We start from the raw sequence: 16727 nt of genomic DNA, 5'->3' as shown, positions 1-16727 counted from the left end.
GTATGATTTATTTCTTCCAAGACATTATGTTATTGTACCTACAGTAAAACATTTCTGTGACATGGAATGTCCTTTAGGGTGGAATGTACATATTGTCTTAATGTACAGGTAAAGACAAGCCATGGTGAACTTTAAACTATTGAAAACCATAAACTTTAAAGTAAAGGAAACAGGAACCATGACTCCCTCCATGAGGAACTGGTCTGAACTAGAACTCCCAATATGCTACCAAAAACAATGACAAGCCCCTTCTCAGAAAGAACCTTTCAGTGTTACAAACAGAACAATTTTCAGCTGTAATGTGCTATCTGAAGCAAAATAATGACAGAATTGTAAATGTAGGTTTTTTTTATTCTTGCAACAGATTCCATATAGACTGCATTATTAGTGAATATTTACAAAGACTTTGCAGGAACATACATAGTATTTAGTGTGTTTTGCAGAATAAAACACTTGAAATAATATTAACACAATAGTAATTCATATGTATAATAATACATTGTGACTGGACAAATAATAAAAATACTACAAATGAGGAACATATGTACATTACATAATTCACTGTAAACATTCTGTCCACACCTGAGAACTGTAAATCTGAAGGATTTAACATGGTATAAATCTGTAGGATACTTCTGCCATATATTACATTTCACTACAACAATGCAAGGGTTATTTGGGTTTTTTAGAGGTTCTTTAACTTATTTATATTCACCCATTTATATAGTAAAACACCATACTCAGATTTGACACAATACCGTGACTTAATGTGAGTAATCACATAAATAGCGAATGATGCTTAAACTGACATTTACCAACTCTGACCCAAGATGAACACTGGATTTTGGTGTTTCAACACCCATTGACAGTTCTCTGCTGTATGACTATGTTTAGCCTATGTTCTGCACCTCTCTTTCACCAATCGTCTCTGGAGGGATCCCCTCCTCCAGAGACGCTAATATGTATGACTAATGATAAATATTTCTCCTCCCAAGGTTTCTTCCATTTGTTGTCCTCTAGTGAGTTTTCCTGGGAGTTATTCCTTGTCTTCCTTGAGGGTTTAGGTTGGTTGAGGGGTTCTATGGGCGTATGTGAAGCCCTCTGTGACATTGCTTGTAAAAAGGGCTATACAAATACATTTTGATTTGATTTGACTCTAACCACAGAGCTATACCCTCTAATCCCCTCCGTACTGTCGGGTCACATTCAATAAAAGTGTCTGCTTAATGAATACATTACATTATTATTAACAAAATTCACATACTTGGACCAACACGCTGATTAAATACAGCTGGCTTCTCAGTTGAGTCTCCTAAAATGAATGACTGCTCAACAAACTATGCACTCAGACACAACTAAGAGCATCTGCTACCGCAGAGATACAAGAGAGCCTTTTGTTTGAACTCTGGAATGTTATTCAACTATATATTTACACAAAAAGTAGGTTCTCAAATAAAACCGTCATCTCCACTGACGAGGCCTCTGGCTGGGGTAGCACAGGCGACCAGATGCTCCCATGATAGATAGCTGATGGGATGTGAGCATCCAAAGGTGATCTGCTCAGCCTCATAGTCCTACTAACTTCTTATAGGTCCCAGGATACCAGCATGGTGAGCCATTAGATTAAGTGGTCTTAATCCTCTCTTACCCACACCCATATCTCCTTCAGCACAAGATGCAGTACTCCCCACGCTCTCTCGGCTAAGGACAATAAATAGTGACCAATACTTATATTTATATATTAGATAGATAAATACTGTGGTGTCACTAAAGCCCCCTGAACCCCCCTGATGACCTCAGCTATTTCCATGGAGCTCTGATGCGGTGAGTAAGACACAAAATTCTGTGAGGATTAAGCTCTGTAAATTCAGTTTCAGTATGGACATCTCTGAGTCCAGTTTAGTTCTGTGTTTTGCTAATGTCCTCCCTCCTGAACTATGAATCAAACTCTCATCACATGCTGGTCAAAGGGACCAACTCACGAACGAAGAAGTAAAATACAGTCACATGCAACACTCAAACACATAGATAGAGATCGTACAGAGGTTTGATGGAGATGTTTCCAACTCTATAGAGACTATCTTGTGAGTTAACTAACCACTGGTTTGGATAACCTCTAATCTATTGCTGCCTGGGTGCAGGTTGACCGATCTACAGTAAGCTTGGTTTTCTTCCCAAGGTTGCTTCAGTCCTGGTACTCAGATAGATGAAAGGTCACCTTGGCAGTCCGAGGCCCTGTGTGTGATGGGGCTGCACTTAGTCAGCATTGTGATCTGGGTGCTGAAGTTGTTGCCGTTGCTGCCCAGAGAGGGCTGCTGATACTTAATGTCGGCACCCAGTAACCTCTGCAGGAGCCACCTGCGCCACTTACGCTTAATCTCAGCCTGTGCCTGAGGGAGAGACAGAGTGGTGGAGAGAGAGGAGAGGCAGGAGAAAGATAAACATGGACCAGAGAGAGACATTTGTCATGGAGGATGGCACAATTATAAGGAGAGAAAAGTCAAACACAAAATTACATTTTTCAGCCCATTTTGAGATGTATTTATTAATGTTTATTCATACATTTATTTACTTTTATTTTGCATGCAGTTCTAACTGAAGTACAGTAGTTATTTTGTGTTTGTGCGTTTCAATTTACCTCTCCATTTAAGAAGCAATACAAGACTGCCACTCCAAAACCCTGTATGAGAGAAAACAGATGCTATAGAGTAGATTTTTCTAATACTCGATAAGATCGTTTTATGGATGGATGGCCATGTGGACACTGCCAGTGCAGCTGTGCAAGTAATCCACTTCTTTTTAGTTTGACAAATATGATTATGGCCAAAGTTAAACTAAGACAAGAATTTGCTTCTCTGAAGACCCTCAAGGGAAATCAGAATTCAGGACAGATGAGAATAAATACTGCTTTCATATCCATATTTGTGCTTGTGAATGGCCATAGTATTTGGAGCAGAAAACGTAATCTTATACACAAGCTCATATTGAATTAGAAGCTTAGTTTGTCATAGTTGAGCACCAGAGTTCAATGATAACATGTCTGTCTAAACTTGTATATCTTACATATCAGAAATGTTCTCCATGCTGCTCTTCAGTTTGTGCATAAGCATTAAGAGATGTATTCATCAAATTGGAAGGATTTTCAACGTATTTTTACATTATGCAAATTTATTCTTTGCATATGAAATGAACATCTCAAATGGGTAATCGAATGGGGACTTTGGATATTGATTCGTAAAGTTAATTGGAAGTTGTGTTGGTATTATGTGGCTGTCTGACATTTGATCATTTTTAGCAACTAATTAGTAACTGTGAAACTCTATCCCAGTGGTCCTCAACCCTGGTCCTCAGGGAACCCCTGTCCTGCATGTTTAGATGTTGTTAGATGTTTTAGATGCTCCAACACACCTGATTCAAATGAATGTTCATTACCCTGCTTCCACAGAGCTTGATAACAACCCATTAATTTGAAACAGGTGTGCTGGAGCAGGGGAACATGTAAAACATGCAGGACAGCGGCCCTTGAGGACCAGGATTGGAGAACCCTGACATAAAGGAAAACTACTTGTCAAGACAGCATTATTAAACAGCCTTACCTGAAAAGACCCCAGAATAAGGTCGAAGACCAGTCTCAGTCGTGGGTGTATGTCATCAGGAATGAAGGCAAATATTATGTAGTTGATCCCAAATAGAGGTATCAGGAGCAATGTCGACTTTGCCAGTCTCCTGTGCAATCACAACAGTTGTTAGAATCTATATCGTACAGCTTGGGAGATCACAAAAAGTATATAAATAACCATTATTTATTAAGCTATTATAAAAAAAATAATGCATTGATGTTATTGCGGTTTTCATTGATGGATAATTAATTTATACAGGCAGGTTTTCTGTCATGTTTTTGATGGTAGCAAAACAATTAAAGTAAAGGTGTTACAATACACACATGCATAAAGGAAATAGCATTACACATTGAAACAATCACATTAACAATGTATACGATGCTCAATGACAACGTACGAGTACTGATTAGATTCCTTTCTTCCTATGTCTCGACAATTTATCTTCTGGCGCAGTATCCGGATGATACAGATGAAGAGAATGAAGTTCACCTGAAGGTAGAAAATACATGTTTTATTCCATCACATTACGCAGGGGTGTACTACATGCACTTAATGAACTGCCCGTTTATGACTCACAAGTATGGTTGCTAAGATTGGCGTTTTAACGATCCACCAGGCATGGTTGTCAATTGTATCCCAGCATCTATATAGTAGAGAAGTGTCACATGCTCACACACACGTACCTCAGACAGGGATAATACAAATGAGTAAAAAATCTGTTATGCAAGGATTTATTTTCTCCAGGGTGTCCTTGCATATTAAATGACTATAAATAACCATCCATTGACCTTCACAGGTACTTGTTTTAAATACCTAGTGTAATGTTAACAGAATTGCCATTATTAGTCACAAACAGAAATTCTGACATTTTCAAGTTTAATAACAGGGTCATGAAATATCAATATTGGTAAAACACTAACTTTCAACTGCTAGAAAAGGATGAACTTACCCCATATCATTTGAATAAGCTTTAGTTATCACCCACGCAGTAATAAAGACAGCTGGAACACCTAAGAAGAACAACCAGAACAGAGTGAACTAAAATGGAGACTTTAATTAATAAGGTACTTCAAACCGATGTCTAGTAACACAAGGATATGGCAAATGCAGTCTTTTTACTACGACCAAGGTGGCTTTTAGTTGGTTTTGGTGTGTAAATACATAAAAAACTAAATTCCTAGTACTCTGGTGAACAAGAAAGAATTAATCCATCAACAATCAATTATCCTGGGTGTGGAAAGGTTCTCAATACCTACAACGAATCCCTTCAACTTGAAAATGAAGTTATTACTAAATGAAGCTTTATAAAACATGAAATGGCTTCATTTGTATACAAATCAGGTTAGTCCTCTTAAAAAGCCAAATCAATCCATCAAATGAAACTCAATAATATCACAAATTGTCGGTACAACTCGCTGTACATACCCCACCCTATCAGAATATACCACCAGAAGTACTTCTTCTCAGAGAAGAATGAGACGGCCAACAGGGCGTGAAGGTACAGACCCTCCACCAGGAGCCAGAAATAGCTGGCCATGATGCCATACTGGAAGAACACGATCACCACCTTGCAGCCCACCTATGGGGAAGCACAGGACTGAATATAGGTCACAAATAAACATAAATCATTGTCAAATGAGTAGGAACAAAACTAAAATTATCCGTTGGTGCTATTTAAACATGACATGGTTGCAGGACTAACAAGCTGGTATTACTTGGATTTGTTCATGCAAAGGACACAAGCTTGTTTAAGAGTAATTTCCATTTATTGTGGAAACCACATTCAGCCCCTAAATTCAGGTACAACTGCCAAGGTAAACAGATGTACAGCCAGTGTTTAGGCTAATTGTCAGTTATTGTTCTACTGAGCCAGGGTGGATCAAGAAGTCTAGGAAACGTGGCTGCGAGGCCTTTGTTCTCTGGGTCTTGATTCAGAAGAAATTATTTCTTAAATGGACATTTCCTAATGTCTTATTGGAAATGTTCAGTTCATATACTGTGCACTATGCCTAGTAAATACAGGCCGTGCCTTAATAACTTCTTAATACTGTTAGAACTATGTACTTCTGAAGCTTGATCTTCTGCTGTAGTACTTTTTATTGTATGTCAGTTTGGATGAAAGTGTATGCAAACTGAATACAATGTTAAAAGTAGTAGACAATACCTAGATTCTCTAAATCTTAGTCATGCCTCTAAGAGTCAGCAGCTGTGTTTACAGAAGTAAATGTTTACCTATAGCTTAGTGGAATAATGGGAGATAGTGAGAGAGACATCCTGAAATGCAGTTTGAACTTTGTCAGTAAAACCATTTTGATAAAAGCTCATTCATATACAGAAACAAATGGTTTCTGTAACAGACCTGGTACTGTATGTGTGAAATGACACTATATAAAGGGGTGCTAAGTACTGTACAGTACACACACTTGGTTTCAACTGGAACAAGGAAGATCAGTGCACTATATTGCTGAGTTTGGAGTCAGGTGGCTGAGCGGTTAGGGAATCGGGCTAGTAATCTAAAGGTTGCCAGTTCGATTCCCGGCAGTGAAAAATGACGTTGTGTCCTTGGGAAAGGCACTTCACCCTACTTGCCTCGGGGGGAATGTCCCTGTACTTACTGTAAGTCGCTCTGGATAACAGCGTCTGCTAAATGACGATGTAAATGTAAAGTTTGACATACTTTTTTTTGTAGATATTTACATAAAGTTTGTATTGGCTTTCATTCATAAAAATCTTTTCTTCCGCTGTGTCAGTAGGGTACTGTTGAATGTGTTTGGCATTTTGTTGTGAGGAAGTCATTGATCTATTTCTAAAACCTGTAGTGTGACTCATAAACTCTCATTGTCTTACAGGCACTTCTACCTGCAGGTGAGCTTCAGGTGATTTAGCTTTCAGCAAACTCTTGACATCCTGCTGTGTGAATTCATTTAGCAACATTCAGATACATTTAAGAACTTGACAAACACTGCTACACCCAATTCTCCATAAAAGAACACTTCAGTTATTGCAAACGAAAACCCGGAGACAGAGCTTGTTGAGTAATAGATCAGATGCTTGTTTGTCTCTGTTCGACTTTCATGCAAGCAATGTACATTGGCTTTCCCTCCCAATCCTCTTCTTCTTCTTAAGTTGTGATCTCCTCTATTTGAGCATGGATATGCAGACTAATTTAACCAGACTTTCACAATAAGAAAGACTTACCGGCCCTGGTTGGCAGTTATCAGACTCCCCAACTTCATACAGAACCACATCCTTAATGAACACGGCAATGGCTTTCAGTATGAAGGAGACAAACAGGTTCATGTGGATGTAGTTCCTTGTACAATGTAACTTCCTGTTGAATAAAAGAGTGTAAATTTGAGTTAAAACAGTTAGAGCTGTTAAAGTCCATCAAAATCTTATCAGAGCAGCATGGGTGTGACAACAGACTGTCGGGCAGCTGTCAAAGCCTTGCTGCAAGTCTGCCAGGAACTGTGTACAAACACATGGGGATCTGAGTCTGCACATCCTGTGTGCTCAGAAGAGCACAGACTGCTGGTAAGTCCAGAAATATGTGAGTTCTGCCATCGTAAACTCTCATGGAATAAACATACATCACCTGATGTTTACTGAGACACACACACACACACACACATACACAGACAAAAACCATCCATATAAACAGATCCACACACACATATTGGGGTTGATCTGTTAAATAGAGTGTGAGATCCTTTAAAAGCCACCCAGGGAGGCCACTTAACCTCTGAGTAATGACCAACAGAGGGGCATCTTGTACCCCATCCACCCCAATACACACACACACACACACACACCATAGTTACGCACAGTACAGTAAATGACGTGAATAGCAATTGTACCTTTTAGTGGTTGTGTTTATGACTGGGTTATGTTCTGAGCCTTCTTTGTTTGAGAAACAGCTAATGTCAAATTTCAACACGGTGTTCAGAACAAACTTACCGGTGTTAAATGAGTGTATAAAGAGACCATAAAATATTCATAAAAGTACACAAATAGGGTGCAAAGTGAGAGTACTTTGGCATCAATGTAAAATTGTTGAACTTGGTAAATATTCAAAGCAAGTAGCCTATGTCAGTAGAATAGAGTAGCACTTTCTTAGAACCACGTAACATTAGCTATGATAATGTTGACACTCTCATCCCTCTATTCCATGCACAGGGAGAACACTAAAAGAGACACCTCCTTACCTGAAAGTGCACAGTATAATGATGGCGATGGTGAGGGAGATGAGCGAAACACTGTGGCCGATGGTATAACCTACTTTGACCGCCCAGTAGAACTTTCCCTGAGGCGCACACACAAGGATCAGATGTACAAGAAACCTAAGTCATGTCACACCATCAGACTGAAGACAACAACAAATGAGTATACAGTACATCAAATGTGCACGTAAATAGAAGAGCCTGCTCACTAGATTTCCTGTTCAGCTAAATGTAATATCTCAATCATGTGTGGGTCAAGTAAATATTTACCCCTCAAATAAGGCTCAGAATTGACACTTTAGCTCGAGTATATTCTGGCCCAGACAAAAATAATGAATCTGTAAGAACACTTGTTGCCATACCTACCGCCTCTTCACCTGTGGTACTATTCGGATTGTATCCACAATCCAACGCATAAGAGTCTGGGTTGATCTCGGACCAGCCGTCTATAGTGCAGGTCTTTGACAGATTACCTGACAAACAGAGGAATGGGAGCATTTTATTATGAATTTGCCCAATTTTGTGAACGTCGCAATTTATCCACATATCATGAGATTCCATTCAATAACCTAGAGTCTTAACTAGGCCAAACTCTTTTGCTACAGATTTGCTCATTATCTCAAATCTTCAAAGAAACAATGAAATACTCCCAGTGAGGGGGTAGGAAAATGATACCTTCTGTCGGTGATGTGTACAAGTATTACTATTTAGAATTTCTAAGGCAAAACTTCAGCCAGTTCCAATTATCTCATGCTGAGCAGTCTCAGTGGGATACCCGCCACTTAAGCAAATGGTGTCACCGCTGCAGGCTAGCTGCTGGTCCCAACTGGCCTACTCTCTGTCAGACGAGTCCCATGTGTGAAGACTCAATCTGTTTCTTAATTACTCTCTGCCATTTCAGACAGACCAGAAGACTGTTGTGTTCATTGTAGCCATTTCTGACTTGCAGTCTATGGGGAGAACCCTGGAAATGGTTTATGTACCACCATGGGAAACTCCCTGAAGAAAGAAATTGTGTTCGTTAGAAGTTAGGCACTCTTATTGTTCTCAAAAATGCACAATACTGTTGTTAGCAAAGGCAGAATAATGCAACAGGGAAATAAGGAATTCTTTACAGTAAACATTTGGGGGTAGATTTAGTCATAGACATGTGACTGAAGAATGTGATTGAAGCTTAAATCAGGCTGGAATAAAATAATAGTGCTGCCAATGCGAGCCAGGAATATCATCAGGTATTGTGCTACCTGGTGTTGACCAATCCTTATCCTCAGTGCTATACAGTTTTTATTGTTATTAAGAGGATAGAACTGCTCGTATTGTTGTGTAGGTAATCCGGGTAATCCGTAGGTAATGCAGCCTCTCACTCAACCATGTGATGCATATGATACAAAAATAGATGTGATAGTCTTTCCACACTATACATTTCCAGTCAAAGAACATTCCAGTAGACAATCCTTCCTACTCTATCCTAACCTTAATATAAGATAAATCAATTTTAGATTAAACTATTCCTCCATAATAGTTTTTACTTCTTTCTCAATAATACTTAAAGTATATTTAGAAGCATATTGAAGAAAAACCCCAAGTGTGATAACAAATACCTGCATGTTGGATGCTGAGGACACAGGCTCAGCTATGCCAGCTATCTTAAACAGTGGGACAAGACACAGAGGGAGAGATAAGCCTCTGCTGTTTCAGTCCATGCCACCGTTGGAGCTGCTCAGAATGAGGGATTTCCAAAAGAATGCTTTTATCATCCACAAAACAAGAGCGGAGAGATTTTCGATGTCATGCACAACGACGAGTAGAGCTCAAGCGAGGTAATCATCCTAGTGCTGTGTAGTTTCAGTGGCCTTTTTGATGGGGGGACTTTTCTCCCTATATGAACAGGGCCCTGCAGGCTGTCATTCTTAACTGCAGCTTTACAGCATCTTAACATATCTGGGAGGAAGACTGTGATAAGAAGCCTCCAGAGAGACGACCCATGGGGGATCTGGTGTGGATGAAATACGTTTAACAGAGTTTGAAGGTAATCAGAGTTTGAAAATACGTTTAAACACTGAAGGCATAACACACAAATCTAGAGTTGGACATTTAGATTGATAGATTGTGTGCTTTGGCCTTCAAGGTAAAAAGTTCAAATGCGTTGTGAAAACGTTAAGGGCTCCACCCTCACAAGAATTTATGACCTGGCCCCTCGACTGCTTTGGCGCCATGTGTCGCAACGCTTGTTTACCCCTGCATGGACATATTAAAATGAATGGCTTCTGACGGCCAGTCTCTTTGGCAATTGTAATTGATGGTGTTGGAGAGCTGACAAAGTAAGAAAAGCTCAATGGATTTATACTGTACACATGTTCTGTTTACATTGCTCTCAAAATATCAAAGGCTTCAGACAGACAGTGCCTTGGACTTTCGTAGGTCACTACAGATAGACCCATTCATGGTCAAACCATACATATGGGCAGGTACTAACACTGTGTTATTCTATCTAGATAGATTTTCATCTGAATGCACATAACTGCACACCTGGAAAATTGATATACAGTACAGTTGACCCTCTACAATAAACATTTTCCGCAAAATGTTACAAGCCATGAATTAGTTCGACTAAATGGCTTTTTGTCCTGGTCCTCTGCGCAGTCTTACATGGTTTGCTCTGTGGGATTGTTGATCTTGTAACCCTTTGACAGATCAGTGAAATACACCTCTTCTGGCTGTAACCCCACATTCTCTCTAATCCTTCCTTTGGCCTTGCCCCCCTGGTCCCCTGAGGCCCTCTCTCCTCTCAGGTCAGCCTCGCTCCCATCTAGGTCACATCACTAATTCCCAGAAGTTGCCTACGCTGTGAACCCTCTCTGTCACATGGTAAAGATAAATACTGAGTCTCATGCCCCGAATGTGACAGAGGAAATGGATAGTTTATGGAGACTTGGTCACCTGCACACCAAATGCTGTTTATGCAGTTTTACCAGTGGGAACATCTATAGCTATTCACCTATCCAGAGGAGATTCACTTCATTCACATAAAGAAGAAAACAACAAAAGACTGACTTGTCACTTGAGGTTTCATCCTCAGCTCTTCATGAACCTAACACACTTGGATGGAAAGCAAGATGATCGTAGGTTTAGTGACATTTGAATATTTGACTGATGTCATGATACAAATGGTATACAACCAAAGCCTGATGGATCTCTGAGCTGATAATTAATCTTCCAAACCAGTCACCTTTGAATAAACAACAGCCTCGAATGCAGCTTGAACTATTATCCTGATGATATTGTGACAGTGATGAATGAACAGTTGACAGATAAGACAGGGTGAAGTCAAAGGAACGGGTATTCAACTGCTCAATCAGACTCCCATTCCTCAAGCTACTTTTAAGTCAACAATTTCTTGAAAAACATAATTAATAAATATAGCTGCAAGCAGCAATGAGGTGGCCAAGCAGTCAAATGACCCATAAAACATTTTAGACATCCTCAGAAGAGGGTAACGAGTACACGCAGCAAGTTTGGTGCGAATCCATCAAAGATTTGCTGAGATACGACCCAACTTCCTGTTTGCTGGCTTAACGGCACATTTTGATTGCCGTACCGGGCAAACGGTTCTGAAAATCTAAAAATCGTGTGAAGGCCTTCGTGAGGCTTGGTCTGAAGATACTCTCTGCCAAATTTGGTGAAGATTGGACAACATGTGTAGGAGGAGTAAAGAAAAAACGTTTTTCAATGAATTCAAAATGGCGGCCGCATCAATTCGGCTGTTATCACAAGTTATCATGTGTCACACACGGGATGTCCCAAGATATCATGAGACAAAGGAATCACTTAATAAAGGCAAACGAATCAACAGTTATTGGCCAAAACACATTTTTGGTTCCTGCGGCCACGCCCAGTGATCACATGACACCAAATTGATTGGACATCCTCAGAAGAGGGTTCCAAGTCATCCTACCAAGTTTGGTGTTGATTTCCCAAGGATTTGCTGAGATATGACCAAACTTCCTGTTTGGTTGCTTTGTTGCCAATTTTGATTGGGTGTACCGGACAAACGGTTTTGAAAATCAAAAATCTTTGGATAACTTCTGTGAGGGTTGCTCTGACGATGATGTGTTCCAATTCTGGGGAAGATTGAAGAAAAATTGTAGGAGGAGTAGGCTTTCAAAGGTTTTTGCTAAAACCGGAAATGGCGGAAAATCTATATAACCGGAAATTGACGTCATAGGGTGTGTTGAACTCGTCTCGATCCAGGGAATCCAACGGTACCTCATTTTTGAAAATCGGTCATACGGTTCAAAAGTTACGTGTGTAAACACAAGTCCAACTTTGACCAGTTGTTGGCGCTAGAGTGCTCCAATGAGAGACATGGTGAATATAAAGAGGGGACTGTGCTTAATGAGTGTGCCAAAATTCACAACGTTTTACTATATGGTTCTAGGGGCTGCCATAGACTCCAATGGCAGAAGAAGTGTAATAATAAGAAAAGGTAGAAACACTTAAGTGGCTTCGCCGCTTCGCGGCTTGGCCACCAATTACTACTTCCTATCAGACCACTAAATTAAAGCACCCTTGAGTGAAATGAACAAACAAGCAACAGAGCAAAAGTTTCAAAGTGTACACTGGATTCATTAAAGTCAATTAGGAAACTAGGATGTTGTGCAAGTCTTTTTGAAGCTGTTATAATAGCTGACATCACTGGAGGTAATCAATTATAACACACACAAACATACACCCACACACGCACAAACACTGAGTTGTGTATGAAATGAAAAGCATTTCCATGGTGTTAGGGTTAGGGTTGAGAGGCCATATATGTTTTACAATGTTGCCCTACCCTTGTTGCTTTGCAGGATCCATTCTTTACATGCCAGAAAATAGTTTAACCTCTTTTAGGAGTAAAAAAAAACATACAGTACAAGATTCAACAGTAGTCCAATCTTTTTGTGGTTTGAAAACGCATCATTACTTGTCATGACACTTGGTGAGACAGGGAGGGGTCTAGAGCACCTTGCACTAAACTGTTTGATGTTCTACACGCAAAGTTCCAACTGATCATCTTCCCAAAGCAAGAGATTATTATACGATGCATGACTTCACCTTTTCAAGCTACCTGTCTTTCTAAAACACTCTCACACACGCACACATGGTTAAGGTCTTACCCATGTGGAAATGGTTAGTAAAGTAGGTAAAGTACTTGGGACAAGGGATGGTGACTACTTTTCCCACTCTTGCACTGGGCCAGCAGGCCACCTTGTCCCATATCCCACTGCAACCTGGGAGGTGAAAGAGAGATTAAGAGAGAGAGAAAGAAAAAGAAAGAAAGAGAGAATTTCAAAACATGTGAAGACACGCACACTACATTTAGCAATAAAAAGAAAAAGCCCTGTCTTTCATAACAGGCTAAATTGAAAACAACAGTGTGATTAATGAAGTGCCATGGCACAGAGCAACTGAACTCATGTTATTTAGGAAGACTGTGCCAGAGTTTCCATGACAGCAGATCCAGTCTTTCTCAGGTCATGTAACATAAGCAGATGCTGCAGCCCCTAGACCTACCTCATGACTAATCTAATCAGGGATTTTCTTGCATAAATCACTTTCATTGACTTATTCACAACTGACTGTCTCAACCCAAGGGTTTTGGTCCCACACAATAGAAAGTAATTGAGAGGATTTTCAGTGAAGACACTGTAAACAATAATTGCTTATTTCATATTGGGGAAGGACATTTGTGTGCCATGTCATATTACCCAAAGGACGTTGACATATAACTGACAAAAGTGCTACAAGGCAAAATGCAGTCTAAATTAAAATGGCAATGAATGGCTAGTGATTGTTCAAAGGCCTATAGTACATTTGGCACCTTGGAATAAACAAACTTAGTAGGATTTTTGATTATTTTCAAATCATCTTGTAAAGTCAATATCACAATGCAAAAGAGTACATCTCTTGACATTTGTATTGAATCCAACTATGAAATAAGAGTGAACAAACTGAATGATATCAGTTAATTGATGCAGAAATTGAACTTTCCCTAAAACATTGAGGGCCTTCTATTGTATTGTAGTTTGCACAAACTGTACCTGATGTCATGTTTTCCATTTGAGACAGGCATTCGTCTCTTTCCCTCTCAATCTCCATCATGATGTCACACATCTGCAGGCTGTGCATCTGTGGAGAGAACAGTCTTTACATCCTCCAGTCTGTCTATCCGTATGTCTGTCTTGCCATTCTTTCAACTTGTGTCTTGGGTGAATCACCACTGACAACAACCGACCATGGTCTGGTTTTCATAAAAATGCATCACAATACAGATGCTTGCACCGTCAAAGCAAAAATCTATCATTTTAAATGAAAAATGCCAGATCATGAAAAACATGGATTCCTGTGATCAACTTGATGGCGTGCCATAGATTCTCCCACCAAACACATTGCAATGTACGCACCAAGCTCCTGATGTTGATTTACAGATTGAAAATAATTTTACCGTTGTGTTTTTGGAAATACCTAGGGAATTATGTCATAAATCATAAATCATCAATCATCGGTTCAATTTATCTGCAGCTGAATCCAATTTTGCTCTCGGCATTGATGTTCATCATCAGAGCCTATGTTCTTTCCACCACCATGGTCCTCCAGAGAACCTGGAGATTTATGGCCTTCACTTAGGTGGATGAGCTTCTCCAGCGAAGGCATTAATCAAACGTGTGCTGTGGCTATTGTTAGCCACAGCATGGGTCCATATGGCTTGAGGTTCTCTTTCCTAGTCAAGGAGAGTCCTCCATTAGGGCCAAAGGTAGAGCCTGTGTGTTTGCTTTTCATGGGTCCCACGGCTGTGAAAATTCTATCCTGCACTTCTGCCATCTCCCCACTAGGACTCTAAATGGGTCAGTTGTTAATTCCTGGTTAGTTAATAAGGGTCCTGATATCCTTCTGGGCAATTGGCAATGAAGAGCAACGAGGAGAATATGTTGGGTTGTAGTAACACTGCAAAATCATTATTATTGTTGTCCCCATAATTATTGTCATGATCTTCACCACCTCCATTGTCATCCTCTCTCTTCAGCATCATCTCTAAACTGTTCTCCTCCTTCCACCTACTCGGATGTACAACGTGGCACACATTAAACCATAAAAGGGATGATGACTTTTGATATGATAGTTTAGTTCGAGGGGGTGTTTGACGTGCGAGCCATGTTAATCAAAGGAAGTGCTAGGTCTGAATCACCAGTGTCCCTCTATAGAAACTCCATTGTGATCAAGGACTAGTGACAGACTGGACATCCTGCAGCAGTGGCACACAAAAGAGGTTGTTGCCATAGAGTCTTATAAAGAGATGGATACCAATACACTGTGGCATTACTTCAACGAGATGAAAAACAGCCAATATAACTGAACTATTTGCCATTTTGTTAGACTAACACACTGGGTGGGGAACAAGCGATTTTTGTACATTTGGACACACAGTCGGATGGACTTAAAAATGTGAAAGTGAAAGAACTGACAAATCAATACAGGGGTTGTTCACTATAAAACACCCATCATCTTTTGTGATATTTAAGTCAGACCCAAAGAGTCTACTGTACAAGCACAAAGTCAGTTACAGTGACAGCCTAGGGCATACAATAATGCACATTCAAATTACTGTAAAAGTAATCGATCAATACAGTTTGATTAGTCAGCATCTGGTAGCTTACATACCGGTATGTTCAAACATTTAGGCTGTCAAGAAAGGGAACGAGTGCTATCCGCCTATCGAGATGATTTACCTATGATTTGGTTGAAATTTGTTTTAATACAACATCGTAAAGCATTAATTTTACAAGCGAAAAATATGTTTCTTCATGCTACTGGCAGCTTTGTTTAACACAAGTACAACTTTATACTGCAACATTATGACTCGACCAGCCTCACGCGCACCAATATTCTACAGTTTGTGCGCGCGTCATTCTATGGCCCTTGATAAACTTGATTCATTTGTGGCCGAAGCTAGTCGATAAAGATACTATCATAAGGACTAGTGTCCAACCATTTTTGGGGGGTCTATTTTCTAAAGATTTAAGTAATCATCAGGAAAGTCTGCAGACCTAGTCTTTCCTAAATAAATCGTTGACTTCATCACAGCACGTGCAGCGTACTTAAATTTAAATTCAACAAAAGCCATCATCAAAAGGAATTTTAGTAACGGAGTATTCTCACCGTTCCAAAGGTGCAGGACAATGTTAAAACGAACAAACTTAATGAAACATCCATTCTTATACAGACCAAAAAGCAGGTTCGGCTGGTAAACGGTTAAATGTAATCCTCCCGTACAAATCAACTATTCGCGCCACGTAGCCTAAACAGTTTTTTTTTGCAAATCGCTGTAACTTTAGATAAGTCTCTAACCAGCAGTTGATACCCTCAAAGATGAGTCAACATAGTGCGTCGGGTCCTCCTACTCAGACCCTCCCTCTTGACAAGTTCACCATGCCCACAAGCCGCTTGCACCCAATTGGCAAGTCATGAAACGTTAACGTAACAGGTGAACATCAGCCTCAGTGAGAATTTGCACCACGAAGCCACCCTACAAATGATGCCGTTTGTTCGGATTTGTTTTTATACTTCTGCCTTTGGGAGTAGGGAGCGGAGGACAGAAAAATAATGCAGCTTCAAAGGCAGACTGTTCTATTCAAAGATTAGGCTACATGTAAAAAAAACAATGTATCTTCAGCATCGCTGCTTCATGGTTTTGCTGATTACATTATTTAGAAAAGATCTGTTGTAAATTAACCTGAAATTCATCTGTTTGACTATACAGTCCGGAATAGGCTGCTGTTTATGTGACATAATACATCCTTTTGGGAAAAGGTGTCTATGGGCAGGCTCAGCAGCATCACAGTTTTAC

General features: G+C 39.9%; 1 protein-coding gene across 1 annotated transcript; it reads right to left on the bottom strand.

Moving 5' to 3' along the window:
• Positions 1-350: 350 nt before the first annotated feature.
• LOC134036194 (vasoactive intestinal polypeptide receptor-like) lies at positions 351-16287 on the bottom strand. The gene is made up of 13 exons (XM_062481015.1): positions 16040-16287; positions 13924-14011; positions 13000-13113; positions 8207-8313; positions 7826-7923; positions 6819-6951; positions 5046-5199; positions 4570-4630; positions 4197-4263; positions 4018-4109; positions 3597-3726; positions 2639-2680; positions 351-2390 (listed from the first exon to the last, which is right to left on the bottom strand). Exons 1-13 carry the CDS (start codon positions 16091-16093, stop codon positions 2199-2201), a joined length of 1332 nt encoding a protein of 443 aa, XP_062336999.1. The 5' UTR covers positions 16094-16287; the 3' UTR covers positions 351-2198.
• Positions 16288-16727: the final 440 nt, after the last annotated feature.

The sequence above is a fragment of the Osmerus eperlanus genome, chromosome 16, assembly GCF_963692335.1.
Source record: "Osmerus eperlanus chromosome 16, fOsmEpe2.1, whole genome shotgun sequence".
NCBI classification, from domain to species: Eukaryota; Metazoa; Chordata; class Actinopteri; order Osmeriformes; family Osmeridae; genus Osmerus; species Osmerus eperlanus.
This window is presented reverse-complemented; position numbering and strand designations above follow the sequence as displayed.

Excerpts from the sequence above, each read along its gene's own strand:
- LOC134036194 (XM_062481015.1), bottom strand. The coding sequence starts at position 16,093 with ATGGATGTTTCATTAAGTTTGTTCGTTTTAACATTGTCCTGCACCTTT. Across the intron at positions 8,314-12,999 it reads TACTAACCATTTCCACATGG|GTAATCTGTCAAAGACCTGC; the intron begins GTAAGACCTTAA and ends TCTGTTTGTCAG. Across the intron at positions 7,924-8,206 it reads GTACCACAGGTGAAGAGGCG|GGAAAGTTCTACTGGGCGGT; the intron begins GTAGGTATGGCA and ends TGTGCGCCTCAG.